The 23,475-nt window shown below is 36.3% G+C and overlaps 2 protein-coding genes across 3 annotated transcripts in view; one reads left to right on the top strand and one right to left on the bottom strand.

Annotated features, from left to right (window-relative positions):
- The window catches only part of LOC115428218 (uncharacterized), a 37,933-nt gene extending 22,283 nt beyond the window's left edge, over positions 1-15,650 (bottom strand). The window contains exons 1-4 of one of the 2 annotated variants that reach the window (XM_030147058.1): positions 15,548-15,650; positions 13,562-13,837; positions 366-572; positions 152-292 (exon numbers count right to left, since the gene is read on the bottom strand). In XM_030147058.1, the coding sequence (XP_030002918.1) occupies positions 152-292; positions 366-572; positions 13,562-13,837; positions 15,548-15,611 (688 nt within the window). In that variant the 5' untranslated portion in view covers positions 15,612-15,650. Of the gene's footprint in view, positions 1-151; positions 293-365; positions 573-1,908; positions 2,185-3,743; positions 3,894-13,561; positions 13,838-15,547 lie in introns of those variants that run through there. The other variant, XM_030147059.1, reaches the window with a different exon arrangement.
- Positions 1-23,475, top strand: part of LOC115428216 (uncharacterized) — a 250,354-nt gene that overhangs the window by 92,632 nt on the left and 134,247 nt on the right. The gene's annotated exons all lie outside the window — the stretch shown is intronic.

The raw sequence follows: 23,475 nt of genomic DNA, 5'->3' as shown, positions 1-23,475 counted from the left end.
ATTTCCGCTCATCCGTCCTTAAATCCAGAGTAATGACATAAATCACACATATTATCACAGGTTTGATGTGAACTCATCGCTGAACATTTACTGTCACATTCATGTCTTTTTGTTCATCATATCTGAGCTGTTGACGTCTATGATTCATCACCTTTATCTTTTTTCTCTGGTTTCGTGCCCTTTTTGCTGTTGTTTGTCTTGGATGTAGTTTTCTTCTGTGTTGTTGCTGTTGTTGTTGCAGACGTACTTGTCGTTTTTGTGTCTGTTGTTGTGGGCGGTGCTTCATCATCACCTGTGTGAGGCAGATGATGAATATAAAGCACACACAGTCAAACTGTTTCACTGTGTGTGTTATTGTTTCTTACCTGTGGTCACATTCAGATACACAGCAGGTTTTCCATCACAGCTGTACAGTCCAGAATCAGACAGTCTAAGGTCTGTCAGAGTCAGAGTCAGACCAGGATGTGGTCTCCATCCATCAGACTCTCTTCTCCATTCTGGATATGAACCAGTAACATGAGGACATGTCAGAGTGACACTGGTCCCTTCTCTAGCATGTTGGATGAAGGTTCCTGGACACAAAAAACACACAGTGAGTAAAAAGCAGACATTTTTAGAGTCATGTCTAAAATGAAACAACCATCATTCACTGAACACAAACATAAAGCAAATGGTCTGTCTGTGTTCTGGTTTTTCATGAGCTGAAATCAGGGAAGGAAAACCTTTAGTGTGTCCACAACAGACCCATTCTTAAATCTGTGTTCCAGAGCTCTGCTGTTTGACTGAGATATTCATCCACCTGTGGGGTTTGTCCAATCAGGATGCAGATCAGACAGCGTCATTATTGCACAGGTGAGTCTCAACTAAAGGACAATGGAATGTCGAATGAAGGTATTTTGTGAAACAGATATTTTTCTCTGCACAGGAAATTTGCCTGAGTAAAATTTACTGAAATTGAAGAAAATTTTATTCTGCTCAGATAACATTTGGTCCCTCTCTAAAAAGAGTAAAAGTTACTCTTTGGGTAGAGCTCTCCAAACTCAATATAGAGAAAAAATGTGCTCTTTTTGAGGAAAATACTTTTGACTGTGGAGAAGATGCTCAGTAATTTTTCCTGTGTGCATTTATTTCTCTTGTCCACACATAAACAGTGTTTTAGTTGCAAAAAACTGACATTTTTATGAACTCTATCCAAACTGTATGTGGTTTGTGTGTATCTGTGTGTTCAGATTGTTAAAAATACCCGATTACAGTAATACCTGTAGTAATGTGGACATGGCATAAAATGTGCAGTAGTACGACACAATCTATATTCATCCAAAAGAAAATGTGACATAAAGACCAAAAGTCTTAAAATCACAGATTACAGATTCCTTTCTGTCATTTGACAGCACAGTGTACATACAGCACAGAGTACGTCAAACGAGATTTCGATCGATGATTAGGGACATCGGGCCGCTGCAGCTGGTGCGCTGCCGCTGAACCCTTTTCTTTGAAATTTGCAGTGAAGAACACAAGATAATGCAAAGTACAAATATAAGACATCATACAGTTTTCACACAGTAAACGTGGACACATGCTGGAGTTTTTTCATGGATTTGAAAGGAATTTTGGGGACAGGGTGAATGTTAAAGGCAGACAGCAGACGTGACATTGGGGTTTGGGGCAAGGAAAATCCATGTATGTGCTATGTAAGTGTGGAATGTGTGTGCAAGATAAAGAGACTCCAGTGGGTCATATCTTAAGAATAGGACTTAAATGAGTGATTTTACACATAAAAATGATAGTTATATGTACAAAAATGTAATAAAGTTAAAATCATTGAAATCAACACAAATGTGTGTGTAAATCTAAATGTACCATAATGATTATTGTATGGAATGAATGAAATGAATGAATCAGTCTGACCTGTTGGGATCACCGTCAGCTCCACTGACCAATGGTTGTTGCACATGTATTTTCCACTGTCTGATAAATAAACTCTGTTAATGTGCAGTGAATTATATCCCACTGAACTAAATCGTTCCTCTGGGTCATTTTCTCTTCGTTCTTCGTCACCAATGACTGAAAATAGAAAATCCAACCGCCCATCAACCTGTTTAGTCCAGGTCATACTGTTGTCCATGATGTAAGAACAAGGTAAAGACACTGAGCTCGTTTCCATTACAGCCATATGAACCTCCTCTGAAAAAAGAAACAGAACATTTGAACATGGTTTATTAACAGAGTTCACTGTCATTACTCAAATACCACAACAATAATTAGTTTCATAGAAGCAGATACTGTGATTCTATTGGGACAGTTGTCATTATTTTACTTCATTACAGGAGATATATGTTGTATTTTTACTTTAAAATCCTCATAAATGAAAACTATCAGTGTGAGTGTTTGGAATAAAGAGTTGTGATGTTATTTTAAAGATGTCGGTGTGTTGTATTAACTGATATGAACTGATTTTATTCACAGCCATGAGTCTGCATGTCACAGAACGAAGATGAGAACTGGATAGAAACAACTGTCAGAGCCAAAGAAAAGAAGTGATAAAAACAGAAGCTGTTGTTTGAAGGTTCAATGTCAGCGTTTCTTCTACATGGGTGAGTTTGATTCTGAGGCTTATGAGGATATAAAGTTATTATGGGATGTTCTTATCGTTGCTCAGTTGCTGTTTGTTGATCCACAGTTCAGACTAAACTGTGACAGTTCTGAACTTGTTTGTTCAATTTCAAACAGATCTTATGTTCAGTTACTGACAACACAAACCGAACAGAAAACAGAAGTGATTAATGGTTTTACTGTGAATGTTTTCAGTCTAAAAACAGAGCTAAGCTAACAGAGCTAAGCTAACAGAGCTATAACGTCAACTATCAGCTGATGCAGCATGGTAGAAAAAATATGCAGCATCAAGTCACATCTAAGGATTAATATCATTAGTTAAAAGTAATCTTTACCACATTAATTAATCAATCAACCACATTAATTAATTACATTTAATCCTATGTCAGTTAAATGTGACTCCATTCATCAGTGTCTGTATTTACACTGTAATTCATCCCATTACTGTAACTGTACTGTTGTGGATAAACCTGATCTGAACCAACAGGTTTGAGTGGAAATCAATGAAGAATTGGTATTAGAGTGGAATTAACAGGGTTTTTATTAAAACAAAATGTTTATTTTTGGGTTTTTTTGCATTTTACCTCCATAAAGACTAAAAACTAGTATTAGAACATATTTAATTTTTATTTAACCTTTATGTAACCAGGAAAAAAAGCTCTTTGAGACTAAAAATCTCTTTTTCAAGAGTGTCCTGGCTGAGACAGCAGCAGCGGAAGATAGAATATGTTAAAATGTGAGAAAACATCAGATTATCAGCATTAAAAATGTTTTATTTTATAGTTTTCCACACAGTTTTCAACATTTTCAACAATATTTATTTGTTAAACCAATAGTTAAACTCATGGTGTCCAGCTGAGTGGACATTTATGGAACTCCATGAAAAATAGGTTTATAAGACAATTGAAATGTTTTTTTTTTTCAGGCGAAAAGAGGAATAAAAACACTCAGCCAAAACGGTCTCATAATTCATACATGAAAGGGTTAAAAAGCATTATTGAATGAAGAACAGAACCACAAAACAGATGAATTTACCAAAGTTGTGAGATTTCAAATCCAGGTTAAAGGTGTCCAACAGTAGTTTGGACATACGTGGAGTTCAGAGGACGACGGAGCGCTGCTGTTCTTACCTGCACAGACTCTGCAGCTCAGGATGAAGGCTGACAGACACATGTAGACGTTCATCCTCATCATCACAGACTGAAACCACTGAACGTTCACGCAGACGCTTTGACTCTGAACTAGAACAGGAACTGGTCTGAATGTAAACCTGTTCCTCTAAAACCAAAAGCACCGCCCTGAGCTCATCACTGTCTCAAATGTCCTGTTTATGGACAGTTTTTTCTGTTGATTTCCTCTTTTTTTCTTAGAAAGTACTTCATGTGTCATGTTTTACTGCTCATTAGTCATTATATCAGAGCGTGGGATAAATAAGCACTATTTGTGTTGGATTCTGTGTTTAACTTTAGTGTGAGAAGAGGAAGCGTTCTGTGGTTCCTGATGATGGACAGTAACAGATACAAGAGTAAAGTCAGAATGAGTTCAGTAAGAGGATGGAACTTGTACAAATAAGACAGAAGATCGAGAATAAAAACACAGAATAATGTTGGAATCAAACCAGACTAGGATGAAAAACCCACAACATATGAACGTTTCCTCTCAGTTTAACCCATACAGACCCAGAGCTGCTTAGAACTCAGTTCCCAAAGGATTTTTTCTCTATATTTAACTTTTCTTCAGTGATTTATCATCTTTTATTCTCATATTACTGTTAGTCCAGTTGGAAACATTCACCGTCGTTTTCACTTTGACAGAATCTGCCACTGGTTTGGTTTTAGTTTTAAGTTTGTCTTTATTTTTTTTATCTGTTTTTTTGTCCTTGGAACTGGTTTCCAAAGGTTTCAGGAGCCAGGACTGGTCCACCAAGGCCCCTGTTAGGCACTAAAACTGGTTCAGAACCTTTAAACAGTTGGTTCTTCCTCATGAATTGTGACATCATCAGTGGGCGTGTCTTATTCTAGGTTCTGAAGAGAAGCAGGAAGTAGCAGTTTAGTGTTTACTTACACCTGAGTAATTGGATTAAATTAGATTAGAATCGACAAAATTATATTAGAGAAGATTAGACCACATTAGATTACACTATATTAGATTAGATTACAGTGTTTCCTGTGGAACTGATCTGTTGGTGTGGGGGTGGGGTGCATATGTAACCCCTTGAAAATGTAAATGGGTTTACTAAGTGTAATTTAGTTCTAACATGTTCATTTATGTGTGAATTCATGATGTGCAGGTGTAATTGCTTTGTGTGGCCACAGGGGGGCATCTCATGCATACTTAGTGGGAAAAAATTACTCCGGAAGTACGGCATTGCATGTTGGGAAGAAGAAACGCTAAGCTAGGTCAAATCCAGAAGCTACCACGAGATACTTACGAGGAAGATAAAAAAGTTTAGGAGAGACTGTTTTATATTCATAGTTACAAGTCTGTATTTTAAGTTTCACAAGGAAGCGCCTGCAATCCGGCGACTGGGGTGATTGTTTTGTTTAGTTTTTTTTCAACCGAAGACTCCGGTGAGTGAAATGTTAATAATGTTGTGCTATGGTTGATTATGTTAAGCTGCTAACATGCTAATAGGCCCGTACCCTTTCAGTTGTTATAAATGTGAAATATCGAACATTCTTTCATAAAAAACCAATCGGAGTCGATAGTAAATGTTACAAGGATGTTATCTGTCAAATTATTGAGTTGAGTTGGAAATTAATTTGTTTTATATGATCGATGGTGATTTCCACTGCGTCAAATTGGACGCCATGTTCAATGTTGTAGAAGTGAAAAGCGTGCGCTGAAGCTCACGGGCACGTTCAGTTTGGATATAAATGTGTTGGATTCATTTTGAGACTGTTGTAGTTGTATTTATAAGTGTATCTAAGAGTCATGATTGATTATTGAGAGAAAAGAAATGTTTTGTGTTACATGATTTAGATGATGCTGTTAAACCAAAAGAGACACAAACTAATGGTGACTTGAGATATTTTATTTTTATTTGTCTCATGGTACAGTTGCTTATTTCTTTGTGGTCAGTATTATCAGTTACATTTGAGTTAAAGAGAGAAAGATGCATAATTCTGTACAGAAAGTGATGACTGCTAGTTAACTTTGTGTTCTACTATGCAGATTGTTTTTTTCTTATGCTGAGTTTTTGGATCTACATCGAGCCGAAAGCCAGGTTTTCTTTGTCTGAGACGACATGGGATTGGTGAGGATGCTGGATCCTTCATCTTCATCGTCTTCATGAAGAGTCACACCTGGAGAAAACAACCTGACAGCACACAGTAACCACACATACACACACTACCCGGGTAGAACTAACACACAATATACTTGAACTGACACAAATTCAAACTAAACTTTGGACTGGACTTTGGACTTTGATATTGGCAGAAACAGCTGTTGGAGGACACTTTAATTGTTGTTGTTTTGTTTTCTGGGATTTTTGGATTCTGAGTCGATTCTGGATTTATTGTTGTAATAAATACCATGTTGTTCACTGTAAACTAACCATCCCTCACTCCTTGAGTCGAACCAGTGTGAATTACTAATATAGGTGTCATTACCGTGTTACACATACATTTCGGTCGGTAACTGTGCGTGTGTGTCGGTTTCTGTCCTACTTATAATACTATGGGGGTACGGGGCGGTGCAGTCCATGCCCCCACCGCAGAAGTGAAAATGAAACTTTACACTCATTTATCTTTTCTCTTCCTCCTGAAGCTTCGTAAACTTTCATTTGAGGGGGCAGAACGTTTGTCCTGGACTATTATTATATGATATGTAAAATAAGTCTAATGTGACGGTGATGATTATTTTTGTATGAAATGTTTGGTGTGACAGCATGGATGCACCACAGCAAAACCTCACCAGCGGAAACGCTGGATTAGATGCATAATATTCCCACCTGGATACTGGAATATTAATTGAAGGCACAAAAATATATTTCTCCAATTTAATAAAAAGCATAAACTGTGTCAAACAAATGGATTTCGTATCACAGATGAAAATTTAACAACACATAATAAACCTGAAGGAAGACAGTAATATTTCCTGTACATGCTCCAAAAAGGTTTAAAAACATTCTTTTCTATTTACAAAAGTATAAACTAGAGCGAACTGTTCAGACTCTGTGATGTTCGATCAGGAAAAACGTCTTTGATGGTTTTGTTTTACTTTAATTCAGATTTCTACACTTTGACTTTTTACAGAAACACGAAGTTGGGATAAAAACCACATCATCCATGAAGTCATTTTTGTTTCAAAGCTGCTGCGGTGAAGTTTTACTGCAGAGAAAAAACACTAAATATTTTCAGTCACTGTAGCGTTTGTACACCACCTGTAGTTGGAGTAGATGACCAGTCCTCCTCCTCTGCTTTTTCCTGAGTCACTCGTCCGGTCGGCTCGGTGTGCTGTGCCGCTAGCATAATGGCTTCATCAGTCACTTCCAGGTGAAGCCAGGTCTCTGTTATGATCATGATGCAGCTATCCCGCACAGTTTTCTGTGTCTCTGTGGTGACCGATAGCTCATCAGTCTTGTTATTCAGTGACCTGGCATTGGTGAGGAAGGTGCTGGGTAACGCTGGTCTGTACGGGTCCTTTCGTAGCCGGGCATGTACACCGGCTCGGCATCCCTGTTTCCTGCGCCGCCGCCTCCTTTGTTTTGCCACAGGTACGGTCGTCCACGGACTGTTTGCTGGTCGTGCAATCTCCGGTGGAATGTTACAGTTGAAACTCTGATTGGAGTCTGATTCACCATAGCGCATTCCAGTCCCGAGTAATTCCTCCCTACTGTACTTCTCAGTACTCATGGAAAACCATGCTGCCAGAGTAGAAAAGAGCAAAAACACGCAAAACCACTGGGAGAGTTGTCTGACTGCTGCACTCCTGCGCGCCGCCAAGTAACGAGCTGATAAAGACCGCAGTGAATCTATAGAAACGTGAAAGTAAGTTTCATATGACGTGAGAGGAAAAGATGACAAAACTCAGACGGCGTCGGTCGTGTTTTCACTGTTATGATGATCAGCGATGTCGTCATACATGGAATCATTTTCAGCAGCGTCACCTGTAACAAAGTTTATTTTACAAAAGAGGTACAAATAATGAAACATAAAAAGGAAAAATCACATATACAGAGACAAAATGATTAGAAATAAGTCATACAAACAAAACATAGCATGAAATATGAGTTATATGAAAAAAATAAGTATGAGTTAATATTTACCTGTAATATCAACCATGTCATACCCTGTTGTTTCTTCTCTGGATCTTTTTACACCTAAACATAAAGAACAAAAGTGATTTAGTAATAGTTAGTTACATACTTTCTTATATTTTACAATCTTACAATATTTATTTTCTTGTTTTACAGGAAAAATGGACAAAAATGAACCAAATAATCAACAAAATGGAGAAAAAAGAGCAGAAATGAACAAAATAATCAAGGAAATTACCAAAAATGAAGAAAAAATCAACAGCATAGACAAAGATAAACTAAATAGTAAATAAAATGAACAGAATATTCAACACAAAGGACAAAGATGAGGAAACTAATCCAAAATACTGACACAAATGAGCAAAATGATCAACAAAATGAACAAACAAAGAAAATAGTCAAACTGGACAAAAATGAAAAAAATAATTAACACAATGTTATTTCTCAACTTTCTGTAAAATACAGAGTTCTGGAACTGTTCAGATCTTCAATGACGTCTTTTTTACCGTTTGTGTAAATGACGTTTGACTTTCAGATTTCATTTGAACAATAAGATGAACAGTAGACGGTGAACTCACTGAATTCAGATTTCAGATGTTCAAGTGAAAAACCAGACCCAGAACATCCTTTTACACACTGTCACTGTAACTGTTGTGGTTCTAAACCGGTCCATGTGCATTCAGATCAAACATGTGTCATATTTACCCCTTAAATCAGTCATGTCATATTCTGTTGTGACTCCTGTGGAGCTTTTTACGCCTAAAAATAAAGAATAAAAGAGATTTGAGGTTAGTTTTTAACGTTCATTATTATTTTACAGACAAATAAAACAAAGTGACATTTTCTCCTCCTCCTCCTCCTCCTCCTCCTCCTCCACACCAAAACCGGTCCACCATAGAGTCCAATCCCTCACTTTTGATGAATTTGTGAAATTATTTAAAAAATTCAACTGAATATATTAATGATCAGTCAAGGATGTGAAAATCATTTTAGTTCAGGTTCCACATTCAGACCAACATGAACTAAAGTGGATCAGACAAATAAAATTCTATAATAATAACCTATAAATAATGACATACCAATTTAAAACGTTGTTTTAGTGTCAAATAAGTAAAATTTCATGAACATGTTTACATTTACAAACTATCCTTTCACAAAAAAAATAAAACACAAAATAACTTGAACAAATATGAACAAACGTCTGAAGACACCAGTTGGACAGGTTTAGAGGATGCTGCACCCTTGTGGTGTGAGTTGACAATTACACCAAAAAAAGCTGAATTATGTACTGAAAATTCCATTTTCCTCTTCCTTTGATAAAACATTTACAGAAAACATAACAGAATAGAATATCCAAAACAGTCTAAATTAAGCAAAGTTTAGTTTAGTTTTTGTTTGTTGTCAGTTGACTTTTGTCAAACTGGACATATTTTATTCCTGTACTGAGAGGATGTGCACAGTCAAACTGTGTCCGAATAAAAAACAAACAAACATCATATAAAAGATGGCATCAACATTTTTATAAAAAGCTGTAAAAAATTTAATTCTGTATAAGAAAATACTTTCACTTTTTCTCACAGTAATTTTTCCTTTGTACAAAGTTGTAGATTTACTGAAACACAGTTCACACAGTAGAATGTTACTGAGGAGATCATCTTTAACGCTTCGATGTCTGAGTGTCTGGACCCTCCACTCTAACATTAATGGGTCAAAATGACCTGGGTTCAAATCAAAGTGTTTTAATTACACTTTTGTCTGTCATGTTAAAAATAAGAATTTGTATTATATTTTAGTCCAAAAAAGAATAATTTCACAATTGAAATATTTTTTATTTTTTAACATTTTTAACATTTAAAAAAAAAAAAAAAATTTGAAAAATTTGAAAAGCAAAGCTTATACAGTTTATAGTATTTAACAGCAATAGAACAGTGTCCACATCCATTCAGTGAGTGAGTCATTTGTGTTTTCTGTTGAATGAATCAAAGGTTCAGATGTAATTCTATTATAAATGAATGTGGGTCATTTGGACCCAACTATAGAAGCTTTAGGGCAGTAAAACAAAAACTACAATTACATCAAATCTATCAAAAGTAAGTTAAAAACTTAAATGTCATGATGTTAATAACATGTTTTTGATGAATACCTGGAATATGAAACAATAAAAACTTTTCATTACAAAGACATTACAATAAAACAACCTGGTTGGGTTATTTGGACCCACTGATGCGTCTGAGGGTTAATGAGCCTTTGTTCTGGATCTAAAATGTCATAATATATGAGTTTGTATGAAATGTTAAATCAGCCTTTTTGTGTTTTGCAGCTGAGAATAAATCCTAAGTCATGTAACAGTTCATGATGTTTTGACATTTTCAGCTGAATTTCACTGTTGACTCACCTCGTTTTATAAACCAGAGTCTAAAACTGTAGTAAAGGACGAAGAAGACGAGGACGGACACCAACATGACTTTATAAACCAAACCGAAATGTGGTGGAAGATGTTCAGGAGCATCTGGAAAACAAAGAACACTGTTTAGACTTTGATCAGTAGGATTAAACATGGAAACCTCTGTTCTGGACCATCATCATCATCATCACCATCATCATCATCATCTTTCCTGACTCATGTTATGGAATTTACACTGATCGCCCATGACATCATGTCCAGATGTTTTCTTTTTATGTTCATTTTTTCAGTGTGTTTGACGATTCAGTTTATTTTGTTGACTATCATGTTCTTTTTTCCTGCTGGGTTGGGGGTCCAAGCACCTGCCTGCCTTGCCTAATGGTAAGCTGCACCTCTGTGTGTAAACTGCAGATGGCGTTTGTGGTGTTTCACTTACTTTCTTCATCATTTGTGTGTTTTGTTGTGGTCGTACCGGTGTTTTCCACTGGTGTTGTTTTGGTCTGGACAGTGTCTGCAGAACAACAGAAGTAGGAAATCTTCAAACCACTGGAACCACGTAGATGCTGAACCTGCTCTGGGTTCTGTTTCTCATGGTAAAGCTTCAACCACATGAGTTTCAGTTGAACCCAGAATTAGACCTGTGTGAACCTACCTGTGTCTAATGCTGTTGGTGCACTTGTCATTGGTTTGAATGTAGGTGTTTTGGTCATTTGAGTCTCTTTGCCTCCAGTGAAGAAGAAAAACCTCTGCATTAAAGGAGCTGTATGAAAGAATTCAGTTCCCAGTAATCCTAAAATGGCCCTGAATGTCACCAGACATGAAGGAATCCTGTTCATTTCAAATACTGATCTCACTGACAGTAGTAGTCCAGACAGAATATTTGTATTTGAATCACAACTAATTCATTTTTATGTTGGATATTGGGGGAAAAAACATTTTTTGTGTTTTTTGCATCAAAAACAGCTATTATTTATTTACATTAAAAACATGGCATTTAAAGGGCTAAAATATGACAGTTATTGAGTATTTGGTATTTTTGTTTATGGGTCAAGTTGATGAAATAGAAAAAAATGTAAAACTTCACTACTAACTAACACTTCATGTTATAAAAGGTCATATTATTTTAATCAGTTTTAGGTCAGAATTCACAATTTGTTCATTTTTACATGACTTTTTAAATTCTGATCCATCCACTAAAACCATCCCATAATAAACAGTGTTAAATTCCTACACTAACACCCTTCTACCAAGTGAGTACAAAATGCACACTGACACATTTAACTTTTAATGTTTGACCTAGAACCAAAAATAATAATGGATATGATCCAGTGTTGGTGTTAATCACTGACAGGATGAAAAAATAAAATAAATAAATAATGCAATTTATATGTAGAATACTGAGAAAAAAAAGTTGGTACTGAAAAAAATATTATTTGCTTACATTACAAACACTGCATTTAAAGGGTTAAAAATATGACAGTTATTGAGTATTTGGTATTTTTATTTATGGATCAAGTTGGTAAAATACAAAACAAAATGTTTTTCCAAAGTTCAAACCAACTGTATGTAAAACATTCAGACGTTCCTGCCCCTCTGTGCAGATGATGTGCTTTCAGTAGTGAGGGTCAGGGCGTCTGATACTGGAGGGTTCATATTTGGGTTCAGTTTCTCCAACTGTCTGGAAACTCAGACAAAAACACTTACAGAGTAAAGACATTATGCTATAAATGTATTTGTCTGTGACATCTACTGCCTTGCCTACAGTGGTTTGTCTGTCACCACTTAAACCACCTCGATGCTGAACTTCCTGAAAATGTGACAGGTTTGATGTGAACTCATCGCTGAACATTTACTGTCACATTCATGTCTTTTTGTTCATCATATCTGAGCTGTTGACGTCTATGATTCATTACCTTTATCTTTTTTCTCTGGTTTCGTGCCCTTTTTGCTGTTGTTTGTCTTGGATGTAGTTTTCTTCTGTGTTGTTGCTGTTGTTGTTGCAGACGTACTTGTCGTTTTTGTGTCTGTTGTTGTGGGCGGTGCTTCATCATCACCTGTGTGAGGCAGATGATGAATATAAAGCACACACAGTCAAACTGTTTCACTGTGTGTGTTATTGTTTCTTACCTGTGGTCACATTCAGATACACAGCAGGTTTTCCATCACAGCTGAACAGTCCAGAATAAGTCGGTTTAAGTTCTGGCAGAGTCAGAGTCAGACCAGGATGTGGTCTCCATCCATCAGACTCTCTTTTCCATTCTGGATTTGAACCAGTAACATGAGGACATGTCAGAGTGACACTGGTCCCTTCTCCAGCATGTTGGATGAAGGTTCCTGGACACAAAAAACACACAGTGAGTAAAAAGCAGACATTTTTAGAGTCATGTCTAAAATGAAACAACCATCATTCACTGAACACAAACATAAAGCAAATGGTCTGTCTGTGTTCTGGTTTTTCATGAGCTGAAATCAGGGAAGGAAAACCTTTAGTGTGTCCACAACAGACCCATTCTTAAATCTGTGTTCCAGAGCTCTTCTGTTTGACTGAGATATTCATCCACCTGTGGGGTTTGTCCAATCAGGATGCAGATCAGACAGCGTCATTATTGCACAGGTGAGTCTCAACTAAAGGACAATGGAATGTCTGATGCAGGTATTTTGTGAAACAGATATTTTTTCTGCACAGGAAATTTGCCTGAGTAAAATTTACTGAAATTGGAGAAAATTTTACTCTCCTCAGATAACATTTGGTCCCTCTCTAAAAAGAGTAAAAGTTACTCTTTGGGTAGAGCTCTCCAAACTCAATATAGAGAAAAAATTTACTGTTTTTGAGGAAAATACTTTTGACTGTGGAGAAGATGCTCAGTAATTTTTCCTGTGTGCATTTATTTCTCTCGTCCACACATAAACAGTGTTTTAGTTGCAAAAAACTGACATTTTTATGAACTCTATCCAAACTGTATGTGGTTTGTGTGTATCTGTGTGTTCAGATTAAAGTTAAAAATACCTGATTACAGTAATACCTGTAGTAATGTGGACATGGCATAAAATATGCAGTAGTACAACACAATCTATATTCATCAAAAAGAAAATGTGACATTAAGACCAAAAGTCTTCAAAAATCTTAAAAATAAAACTTAAATGAGTGATTTTACACGTTAAAATGATAGTTATATGTACAAAAACGTAATAAATAAAGTTAAAATCATTGAAATCAACACAAATGTGTGTGTAAATCTAAATGTAATGATTATTGTATGGAATGAATGAATCAGTCTGACCTGTTGGGATCACCGTCAGCTCCACTGACCAATGGTTGTTACACAGATATTTTCCACTGTCTGATAAATAAACTCTGTTAATGTGCAGTGAATTATATCCCACTGAACTAAATCGTTCCTCTGGGTCATTTTCTCTTCGTTCTTCGTCACCAATGACTGAAAATAGAAAATCGAACCGCCCATCAACCTTTTTAGTCCAGGTCATTCTGTTGTCCATGATGTAAGAACAAGGTAAAGACACTGAGTTCATCTCCATTACAGCCATATGAACCATCTCTGGAAAAAGAAACAGAGCTTTACTATTAAACATTTATCAGAGTTCACTGTCGTTACTCAAATACCACAACAATAATTAGTTTCTGTCAGTCTGTCCCAGGGCAACTGTGGCTACAAATGTAGTTTACCACCACCAGAGTGTGAATGTGAGAGCGAATGAATAATGGGTCAATAATGTAAAGCGCTTTGGGTGTCTAGAAAAGCGCTATATAAATCCAATCCATTATTATTATTATTAGTTTCATAAAAGTAGATACTGTGATTCTGTTGGGACAGTTGTCATTATTGTACTTCATTACTGGAGGTATTTGTTGTATTTTTACTTTAAAATCCTCGTAAATGAAAACAATCAGTGTGAGTGTTTGGAATAAAGAGTCGTGATGTTATTTTAAAGATGTCATTGTCGTATTAACTGATATGAACTGATTTTATTCACAGCCATGAGTCTGCATGTCACAGAACGAAGATGAGAACTGGATAGAAACAACTGTCAGAGTCAAAGAAAAGAAGTGATAAAAACAGAAGCTGTTGTTTGAAGGTTAAATGTCAGCGTTTCTTCTACATGGGTGAGTTTGATTCTGAGGCTTATGAGGATATAAAGTTATTATGGGATGTTCTTATCGTTGCTCAGTTGCTGTTTGTTGATCCACAGTTCAGACTAAACTGTGACAGTTCTGAACTTGTTTGTTCAATTTCAAACAGATCTTATGTTCAGTTACTGACAACACAAACCGAACAGAAAACAGGTGATTAATGGTTTTACTGTGACTGTTTTCAGTCTAAAAACAGAGCTAAGCTAACAGAGCTAAGCTAACAGAGCTATAACGTCAACTATCAGCTGATGCAGCGCGATAAAAAAAATATGCAGCATCAAGTCACATCTAAGGATTAATATCATTAGTTAAAGTTAACCATTACTACATTAATTAATCAATCAACCACATTAATTAATTACATTTAATCCTATGTCAGTTAAATGTGACTCCATTCATCAGTGTCTGTATTTACACTGTAATTCATCCCATTACTGTAACTGTACTGTTGTGGATAAACCTGATCTGAACCAACAGGTTTGAGTGGAAATCAATGAAGAATTGGTATTAGAGTGGAATTAACAGGGTTTTTTTTTAAACAAAATGTTCATTTTTGCATATTATCTCCATAAAGTGAGTAAAAACTAGTATTAGAACATATTTAATTTTTATTTAGCCGTTATGTAACCAGGAAAAAAGCTCATTGAGTCTAAAAATCTCTTTTCAAGAGTGTCCTGGCTGAGACAGCAGCAGCAGAAGATAGAATATGTTAAAATGTGAGAAAACATCAGATTATCAGCATTAAAAATGTTTTATTTCATAGTTTTCACACAGTTTTCAACATTTTCTAATATTTATTTGTTGAACCAATAGTTAAACTCATGGTGTCCAGCTGAGTGGACATTTATGGAACTCCATGAAACATAGGTTCATAAAACAATTAAAATGTTTTTTTGTTTTTTTTTTTCAGGCGAAAAGAGGAATAAAAACACTCAGCCAAAACAGTTCTCATAATTTATACATGGAAGTGTTAAAAAAACTTTCTTGAATGAAGAACAGAACCACAAAACAGATGAATTTACCAAAGTTGTGAGATTTCAAATCCAGGTTAAAGGTGTCCAACAGTAGTTTGGACATACGTGGAGTTCAGAGGACGACGGAGCGCTGCTGTTCTTACCTGCACAGACTCTGCAGCTCAGGATGAAGGCTGACAGACACATGTAGACGTTCATCCTCATCATCACAGACTGAAACCACTGAACGTTCACGCAGACGCTTTGACTCTGAACTAGAACAGGAACTGGTCTGAATGTAAACCTGTTCCTCTAAAACCAAAAGCACCGCCCTGAGCTCATCACTGTCTCAAATGTCCTGTTTATGGACAGTTTTTTCTGTAGATTTCCTCTTTTTTTTCTTAGAAAGTACTTCATGTGTCATGTTTTACTGCTCATTAGTCATTATATCAGAGCGTGGGATAAATAAGCACTATTTGTGTTGGATTCTGTGTTTAACTTTAGTGTGAGAAGAGGAAGCGTTCTGTGGTTCCTGATGATGGACAGTAACAGATACAAGAGTAAAGTCAGAATGAGTTCAGTAAGAGGATGGAACTTGTACAAATAAGACAGAAGATCGAGAATAAAAACACAGAATAATGTTGGAATCAAACCAGACTAGGATGAAAAACCCACAACATATGAACGTTTCCTCTCAGTTTAACCCATACAGACCCAGAGCTGTTTACACTGAAAAAAACTGGGGGTGATATTTACTTTGGAAAACTTAGGAAAGAATTTGCACTTAGAATTATAAGTAAATTCTACAAGGACAATCATCAAGTAAACTTTACTTGCGGATATGTGTTTATTTTACTAGCAAACTTCTGGTAATTTACTTATGATTATTAATATGATCATTGAATTTGACGTTCTCCTTCTTTGTAAGTTTTATTTAGACTCTGACTGCATCAAACTGAATAATGTCACCTCCAGCTAATGTCTTTTCAAGGTTATTTATAAATACTGTGACATTTTGGTGGTTACAGGGGAGTGAACATTGGTCACACTTATCTAAAGACAGTGGTATTTCCTTTCATTAAACAACATAGGTTAAAAACAGCCCAGACTGTCTGACAGCAGCACAGAGCGTTCAGTCATGGGGTCAAACTGAAATATTCCTTCAGTTCACTCAGATACTGTCCTCTATAGGCAGAACATGAGTCACAGAACGACAGAACACACAACAGACACCTGCTTTGAACCAATATTTACAACTTGCAAGGCAGTGCACCACAAGGTTCTAACAGTTTTGGATTTTTAATTATAGTTTAGTTTTATTTAGTTTTGACTTTTTTTTCTCTAATTCAGTTATTTTTAATTAGTTTTTAGAGCAGGTTTGATAGCTTTTATTAGTTTTCTTTTTTTTTCTAGATGCTTAGTTTTAGTTTAGTTTTAGTATTAATTTCAGTTCAGTGGTCTCTTTTCTCTTCTTCTCTGTGCTCCTATTCAAATCAATCCCAGACAGGACTCTGCTGCTTTAGTCTCCATGTTTCCAGGTAGAGTGGGGACCAGAAGACGACTGGAAACCACAAGTGAACACAAGTGACGGACCAAAAAGTGTCGTATGGTGACAGATAAAATTGCTCAAGTGAAATAAATCGATTTCATATCAATCCAACACTGACAAAGACCAAAACGAAGGGAATTTTATCCATAATTTTTATACGTATTAGTTAATTTTGTAAACACACAATACAATAGGTATCATTTTTTTCTTTTAATTATAATTTTTATTTATTTCAGTTAAAGAAAATGTTTTTACAATTTTAGTTTTTGTCATTTCGTTAGTCTTTGATAAGAATAATAACCTTGAAGGTAGTACACTGTCACATGACTCAGTTACACTGTAAACTACGTGAGTCACATGACTCTGCACAAACTGCCTCCATTACGATCAGTGTGGCTCGCTACCATACTTTTTCTAACTTTTATTAATGGACAATATGTAAGTAACATTTACACAACATTTGACATTTTTTCTGCAGTTTAAATTGCCTGAATTTGTTCTTAAAGTTTTTGGGTTAGGGTTATTATATTTGAACTCCGTTACATATACAGTCATTAACTCTGACCACCATCGTCGTCTTCTTGTGTTTTGGCGGACAACGAAGCACAAGGCACATCCGCAGAGTCAAGACACTCAACACTATTAAAACTTACTTGGCATTTCTAGGTTCATATGCACTGACTATAACCTTTGAATATTATGTGAAAATACAGAAGAGAACTTACTCTTCCCACACAGTTTTTTTAGTACTCGAATGACACATTTAGTTTTACTTGAATAATTCCAGTTCTCACTGATACTTACAATTAGGAAATAAGAATTTTGAGAGTTAACCTAATAAATATTACTACACCAAAAAAACATTTTTCAGTGTAGAACTCAGTTCCCAAAGGATTTTTTCTCTATATTTAACTTTCCTTCAGTGATTTATCATCTTTTATTCTAATATTACTGAGTTAGTCCAGTTGGAAACATTCAGCGTCCTTTTCACTTTGACAGAATCTGCCACTGGTTTGGTTTTAGTTTTAAGTTTGTCTTTATTTTTTTTTATCTGTGTTTTTGTCCTTGGAACTGGTTTCCAAAGGTTTCAGGAGCCGGGACTGGTCCACCAAGGCCCCTGTTCGGCACTAAAACTGGTTCAGAACCTGAAACAGTTGGTTCTTCCTCATGAATCATGACATCATCAGTGGGCGTGTCTTATTCTAGGTTCTGAAGAGAAGCAGGAAGTAGAAGTTTAGTGTTTACTTACACCTGAGTAATTGGATTAAATTAGATTAATTGGTGCAGTGGTTAGCACTGGTGCCTCACAGACAGAAGGTTCTGGGTTCGATTCCAACACCAGTCGACGGGGGGTGGGACCTTTCTGTGTGGAGTTTGCATGTTCTCCCCGTGTCTGCGTGGGTTCTCTCCGGGTACTCCGGCTTCCTCCCACCATCCAAAGACATGCACTAACAGGTTGATTGGTTAATGTAAAATTGCCCATAGGTGTGAATGTGAGAGTGATTGTTTGTCTCTGTATGTTCAGCCCTGAGATGAACTGGTGAAAGGTCCAGGGTGAACCCCGCCTTCGCCCCTATGTAGCTGGGATAGGCTCCGAGCGACCCCTGTGACCCTAGTGAGGATAAAGCGGGTTCAGAAAATGAATGAATAGATTAGATTAGACAAAATAGATTAGAGAAGATGACACTACATTAGATTACACTATATTAGATTAGATTACAGTGTTTCCTGTGGAACTGATCTGTTGGTGTGGGGATGGAAGGGGGGGTGGGGTGCATGCGTTTTGGTCGGTAACTGCGCGTGTGCGCTGGTTTCTGTCCAACTTGTAATACTATGTGAGTACGAGGTGGTGCAGTCCTTGCCCCCCCCCCGCAGAAGTGAAAGTGAAACTTTACGCTCATTTATCTTGTCTCTTCCTCCTGAAGCTTTGCAAACTTTCATTTGAGGGGACAGGACATTTGTCCTGGACTATTATTATATTATACACATGCATAAAAAGTCTAATGTGACAGTAATGATTTTTTTTGTATAAAATGTTTGGTGTAGCACAGTGACGTGCAGTCAGAGGAGGCAGGGGAGTCAATCTTGAAAAGAAAAAAAACTTGACTATAAAATATAATAAATGTTGATAGTTGTCAGCTGGTATGTCCTATAAACTCATTTTCCATTCAAATCCAATATTGTTATTAATATTATTACTTTTTTGTCAATTAGAATAGCAGAATTTCCGCATGCTCCGTTCAAATACAGGGAGGAGGCAGCGCTGTGCCTCCAGGAGAACTGTCTCCTCCCCTCATGAACTCTGCTGGTACCGATGAAAATATTGTTGCTGTCCCTCTGTTTATCGCAGTTCAGATGCTTTCAAATACTCTAATTATATGATCTATCCTTCTATAATCTGCTTAACATATGGAATGTATTTCTGTAATGTGTTTAGGCTCGCAGATTAATCCTAAAACCGCAGTGAAAAAGTCACTAGGGGAGGCAAACAGTACCCCTGCCTCATGATAGATGGTACCTGTGAATCCACAGATTCATGCGCTGATAATCTTCTTTGTTCTTTTTTATACACTTTAATTCACCAGGATCGGCGCATGGATTTCATGTACAAATAAAGGTAAGACCATAAACTTTTTTTATTTTTAGTTTGAAATGGCTCTTTTTGAAGGTTTCCTGTTGAGTTCCTGCCAGTCTACCTATGCTGACCTGATGCACAGCCCATATACCCAGGCCGTTCCTTATGCTCACTCTCTCTATTCCAGTTTCTCAGGCCACCATATATTTGTAGATCTGGCTCTGAAAGAGTCAGTGCCCCCCCAGCCATGAACCCCACTGCATGTCATTGGTGTAGCAGCATGGATTTGGCTGTGGCGCTGCACCACGGCAAACCAGCGGAAACGCTGGATTAGATGCATAATATTCCCACCTGGATACTGGAAGATTAATACAAGGCACAAAAATATATTTCTCCAATTTAATAAAAACCACAAACAGTGTAAAACAAATGGATTTCATATCACAGATGAAAATGTAACAACACACATAATAAACCTGAAGGAAGACAGTAATATTTCCTGTACATGCTTCAAAAAAGGTTTAAAAACATTCTTTTCTATTTACAAAAGTATAAACTAGAGCGAACTGTTCAGACTCTGTGATGTTCGATCAGGAAAAACGTCTTCGATGGTTTTGTTTTACTTTAATTCAGATTTGTACACTTGGACTTTTTACAGAAACACGAGGTTGTGATAAAAACCACATCATCCATAAAGTCATTTTTATTTCAAAGCTGCTGCGGTGAAGTTTTACTGCAGAGAAAAAACACTAAATATCACTCAAAGCTGAAGTAACGAGCTGATAAAGACCACAGCAAATCTATAGAAACATCGAATTAAGTTTCATATGACGTGAGAGGAAAAGATGACGAAGCTCAGACGGCGTCGGTCGTATTTTCACTGATATGAAAATCAGTGATGTCGTCATACATGGAATCATTTTCAGCAACATCACCTTTAACAAAGAGTTTATTTTACAAAAGAGGTACAAATAATGAAACATAAAAAGGAAAAATCACATATACAAACACAAAATGATTAGAAATAAGTCATACAAAGATAACATAGCATGAAATATGAGTTATATGAAAAAAATATAAGTATTAGTTAATATTTACCTGTAATATTAACAGTGTCAAACTCTGCTGTTTCTTCTCTGGATCTTTTTACACCTAAACATAAAGAACAAAAGGGATTTAATGATGTGTTAGTTACATACTTTCATATATTTTACAATCTTACAATATTTATTTCCCTATTTTACAGGAAAAAATTGGACAAAAATGAACCAAATAATCAACAAAATAAAAAAAAGAGCAGAAATGAACAAAATAATCAATGAAATGACCAAAAATGGACAAAGGACAAAGATGATGAAACTAATCCAAAACACTGACAAAAATTAGCAAAATCATCAACAAAATGAACAAACATAAAGAAAATAGTCAACAAACTGGACAAAAATGAAGGAAAAAAAGGACAAAAATGAAAATAATTATCAACAAGATGACCAAAAATGAAGAAATAATCGACAACATAGACAAAGATGAACCTAATAGTAAATAAAATGAACAGAATATTCAACACAAAGGACAAAGATGAGGAAACTAATCCAAAACACTGATAAAAATGAGAAACATCATCAACAAAATGAACAGACATAAAGGAAATAGTCAAGAAACTGAACAAAAATGAAAAAAAAATCAACAAACTGGACAAAACTGAAGGAAAAAAAGGACAAAACTGTCAAAATAATCCAATAATCTGGCCCTTTTGACTGAAAACAGTCTGGCCCACACAGGGGACCATCTCCTTCGGAGTGTCTCCCCTTAAAATATACGTCATGTACTGCACCCTTGTGGTGTGAGTTGAGAATTACATCAAAAAAAGCTGAATTATGTACGAAAAATTCCATTTTCCTCTTCCTTTGATAAAACATCTACAGAAAATATAACAGAATAGAATATCCATAACACTCTAAATGAAGTAAATGGACCAGTGTGGGCGAGTGGGTGGGTTCTTTTTTTTTTTTTCCTAAGTTTTTGTTTGTTGTCAGTTGACTTTTGTAAAACTGGACATGTTTATTTCTGTACTGAGAGGATATGCATAGTGAAACTGTGTCCTAATTAAAAAAAAAAAAAAAAACAGTATAAAAGATGACTCCAATGTATTTACACAAAGTTGTAAAAAATGAAATTCTGTGGAAGAAAACACTTTCACTTTTCAAGGTCGTTTAAAATCTACATAAATTTTTCCTTTGCACAAAGTTGTAGATTCACTGAAACACAGTTCACACAGCAGAATGTTATTGAGGAGATCATCTTTAACCCTTCGATGTCTGAGTGTCTGGACCCTCCACTCTAACATTAATGGGTCAAAATGACCTGGGTTCAAATCAGTATGTTGTAATGACACTTTTGTCTGTTTGTTTTGTTAAAAATAATCATTTGTATTATATTTTGGTCCAAAAAAAAAAAAAAAAAGATTTCACATTTGAAATACTTGTTTCACTTTTTCTTTTTTCTTTTTTTTTTTTTTTTTTTTACATTTCAGGGCTCGTGACTGTGACTGAATTACGGTCGCATGCGCCTGAGAATTTCGGTAGTGCGACTGTTTTTGAGATTACGATCGCACGGTGCGCCAATAAAAAAATGAGCGAAAATTAATACGTGCGCCTAGAATAATGGCTGCAGAAGTAACTCGTCAGCTGAAAATAAACAAGCTCCACGCCCCGCTGACTGAAGCGGAAAATCTAGTCCCCGCCCCCTCGCGTGCGCATCTCTGCGGATGGTCCAACACTGCATGACTTCGATGCACTGCCAGCGGTCAGGAAGTACCTACACTCTGGCACCAGGTCAAGGAGGCCTGACTTCAGGCGTGGTGTAGACCACAGTGACTAAGGGCCTTTAGGCCATGAAATAAAAAAGTTGGTTGTTGCAAATAATGGTGTGATTCGTCTTTCTTCTCCAAGAACCAACTAAAGTATATACCACACATTGACAATTGTTTTGCACCTGTGTCAATGTAAGCTTTTTCTTTCATACTCTATTCAAATACTTTATTCTAGGTTGTTAACATTGCCTAAATACATATAGGAATTAGGGCTGCACGATTAATCGATTTTAAATCGAAATCGGATTTTTTAATTAGGACGATTTTTAAAAAAGGGAAATCGTAAAATCGATTTCATCTCTCTCGTGCCTGCGGGCCGTGCGCCTGCGGGCTCCCGTAGGCTCCTCCTCCTATCAGTGACAGCGGTCTGTCACAGAAGTCCGTGCAATGGCCGGACTTTAAATGTGTTCATGAGCCCGCAGTACTTATAGCAATGTAAGCCGTGGCTTCACGCACGGATCCCGCAACTGAAATAGAACTGCATGCGGATCACTCATCTTCCGTTGTCCCGGATCCGTACCGTACTGTCTTCTTCTGATCCGGGTCCGGGTCTCAGGGTCATCAGCCTCAGCAGAGGAGCCCACACAGCCCACTGCCCACACACATGCACCAGCTCCAGGATAGAATCCCTCCAGTGTGTCCTGGGTCAGTCTGTTCCACGCACAGATCCCCCAGTTTAAATAGAACCGCATGTGGATCACTTATATTAACCTGGTCCACGCACACACACACGCACGACTGATGCCTGTCACTGACTGACACTGGTATCACTTCTGTGGGCCCAGATACCCAGGAAAAAATAAATAAATAAAATTAAAAAAAAACAACAACAACAACACACACACACATATATATATATATATATATATATATATATATATATATATATATATATATATATATATATATATATATATTTTTTTTTTTTTTTTTTTTTTTTAAATTAAATAATTAATTTAGTCCTCTTACTTGCTAAATTTTTCATTCACAAATGTAAGTTCTGTAACACAAAACCAAATATTATTTATTTTTTGAAAGATGTTGAACTTTATTTAAAGCTGTTAGATAAATCTGGAAACAAAAAGGCTATAAAAAA

The sequence above is a fragment of the Sphaeramia orbicularis genome, chromosome 11 (genome assembly GCF_902148855.1).
Source record: "Sphaeramia orbicularis chromosome 11, fSphaOr1.1, whole genome shotgun sequence".
Classification (NCBI taxonomy): Eukaryota; Metazoa; Chordata; class Actinopteri; order Kurtiformes; family Apogonidae; genus Sphaeramia; species Sphaeramia orbicularis.
The sequence above is the reverse complement of the archived record's forward strand: the minus strand, read 5'-3'. Positions and strand labels throughout refer to the sequence as shown.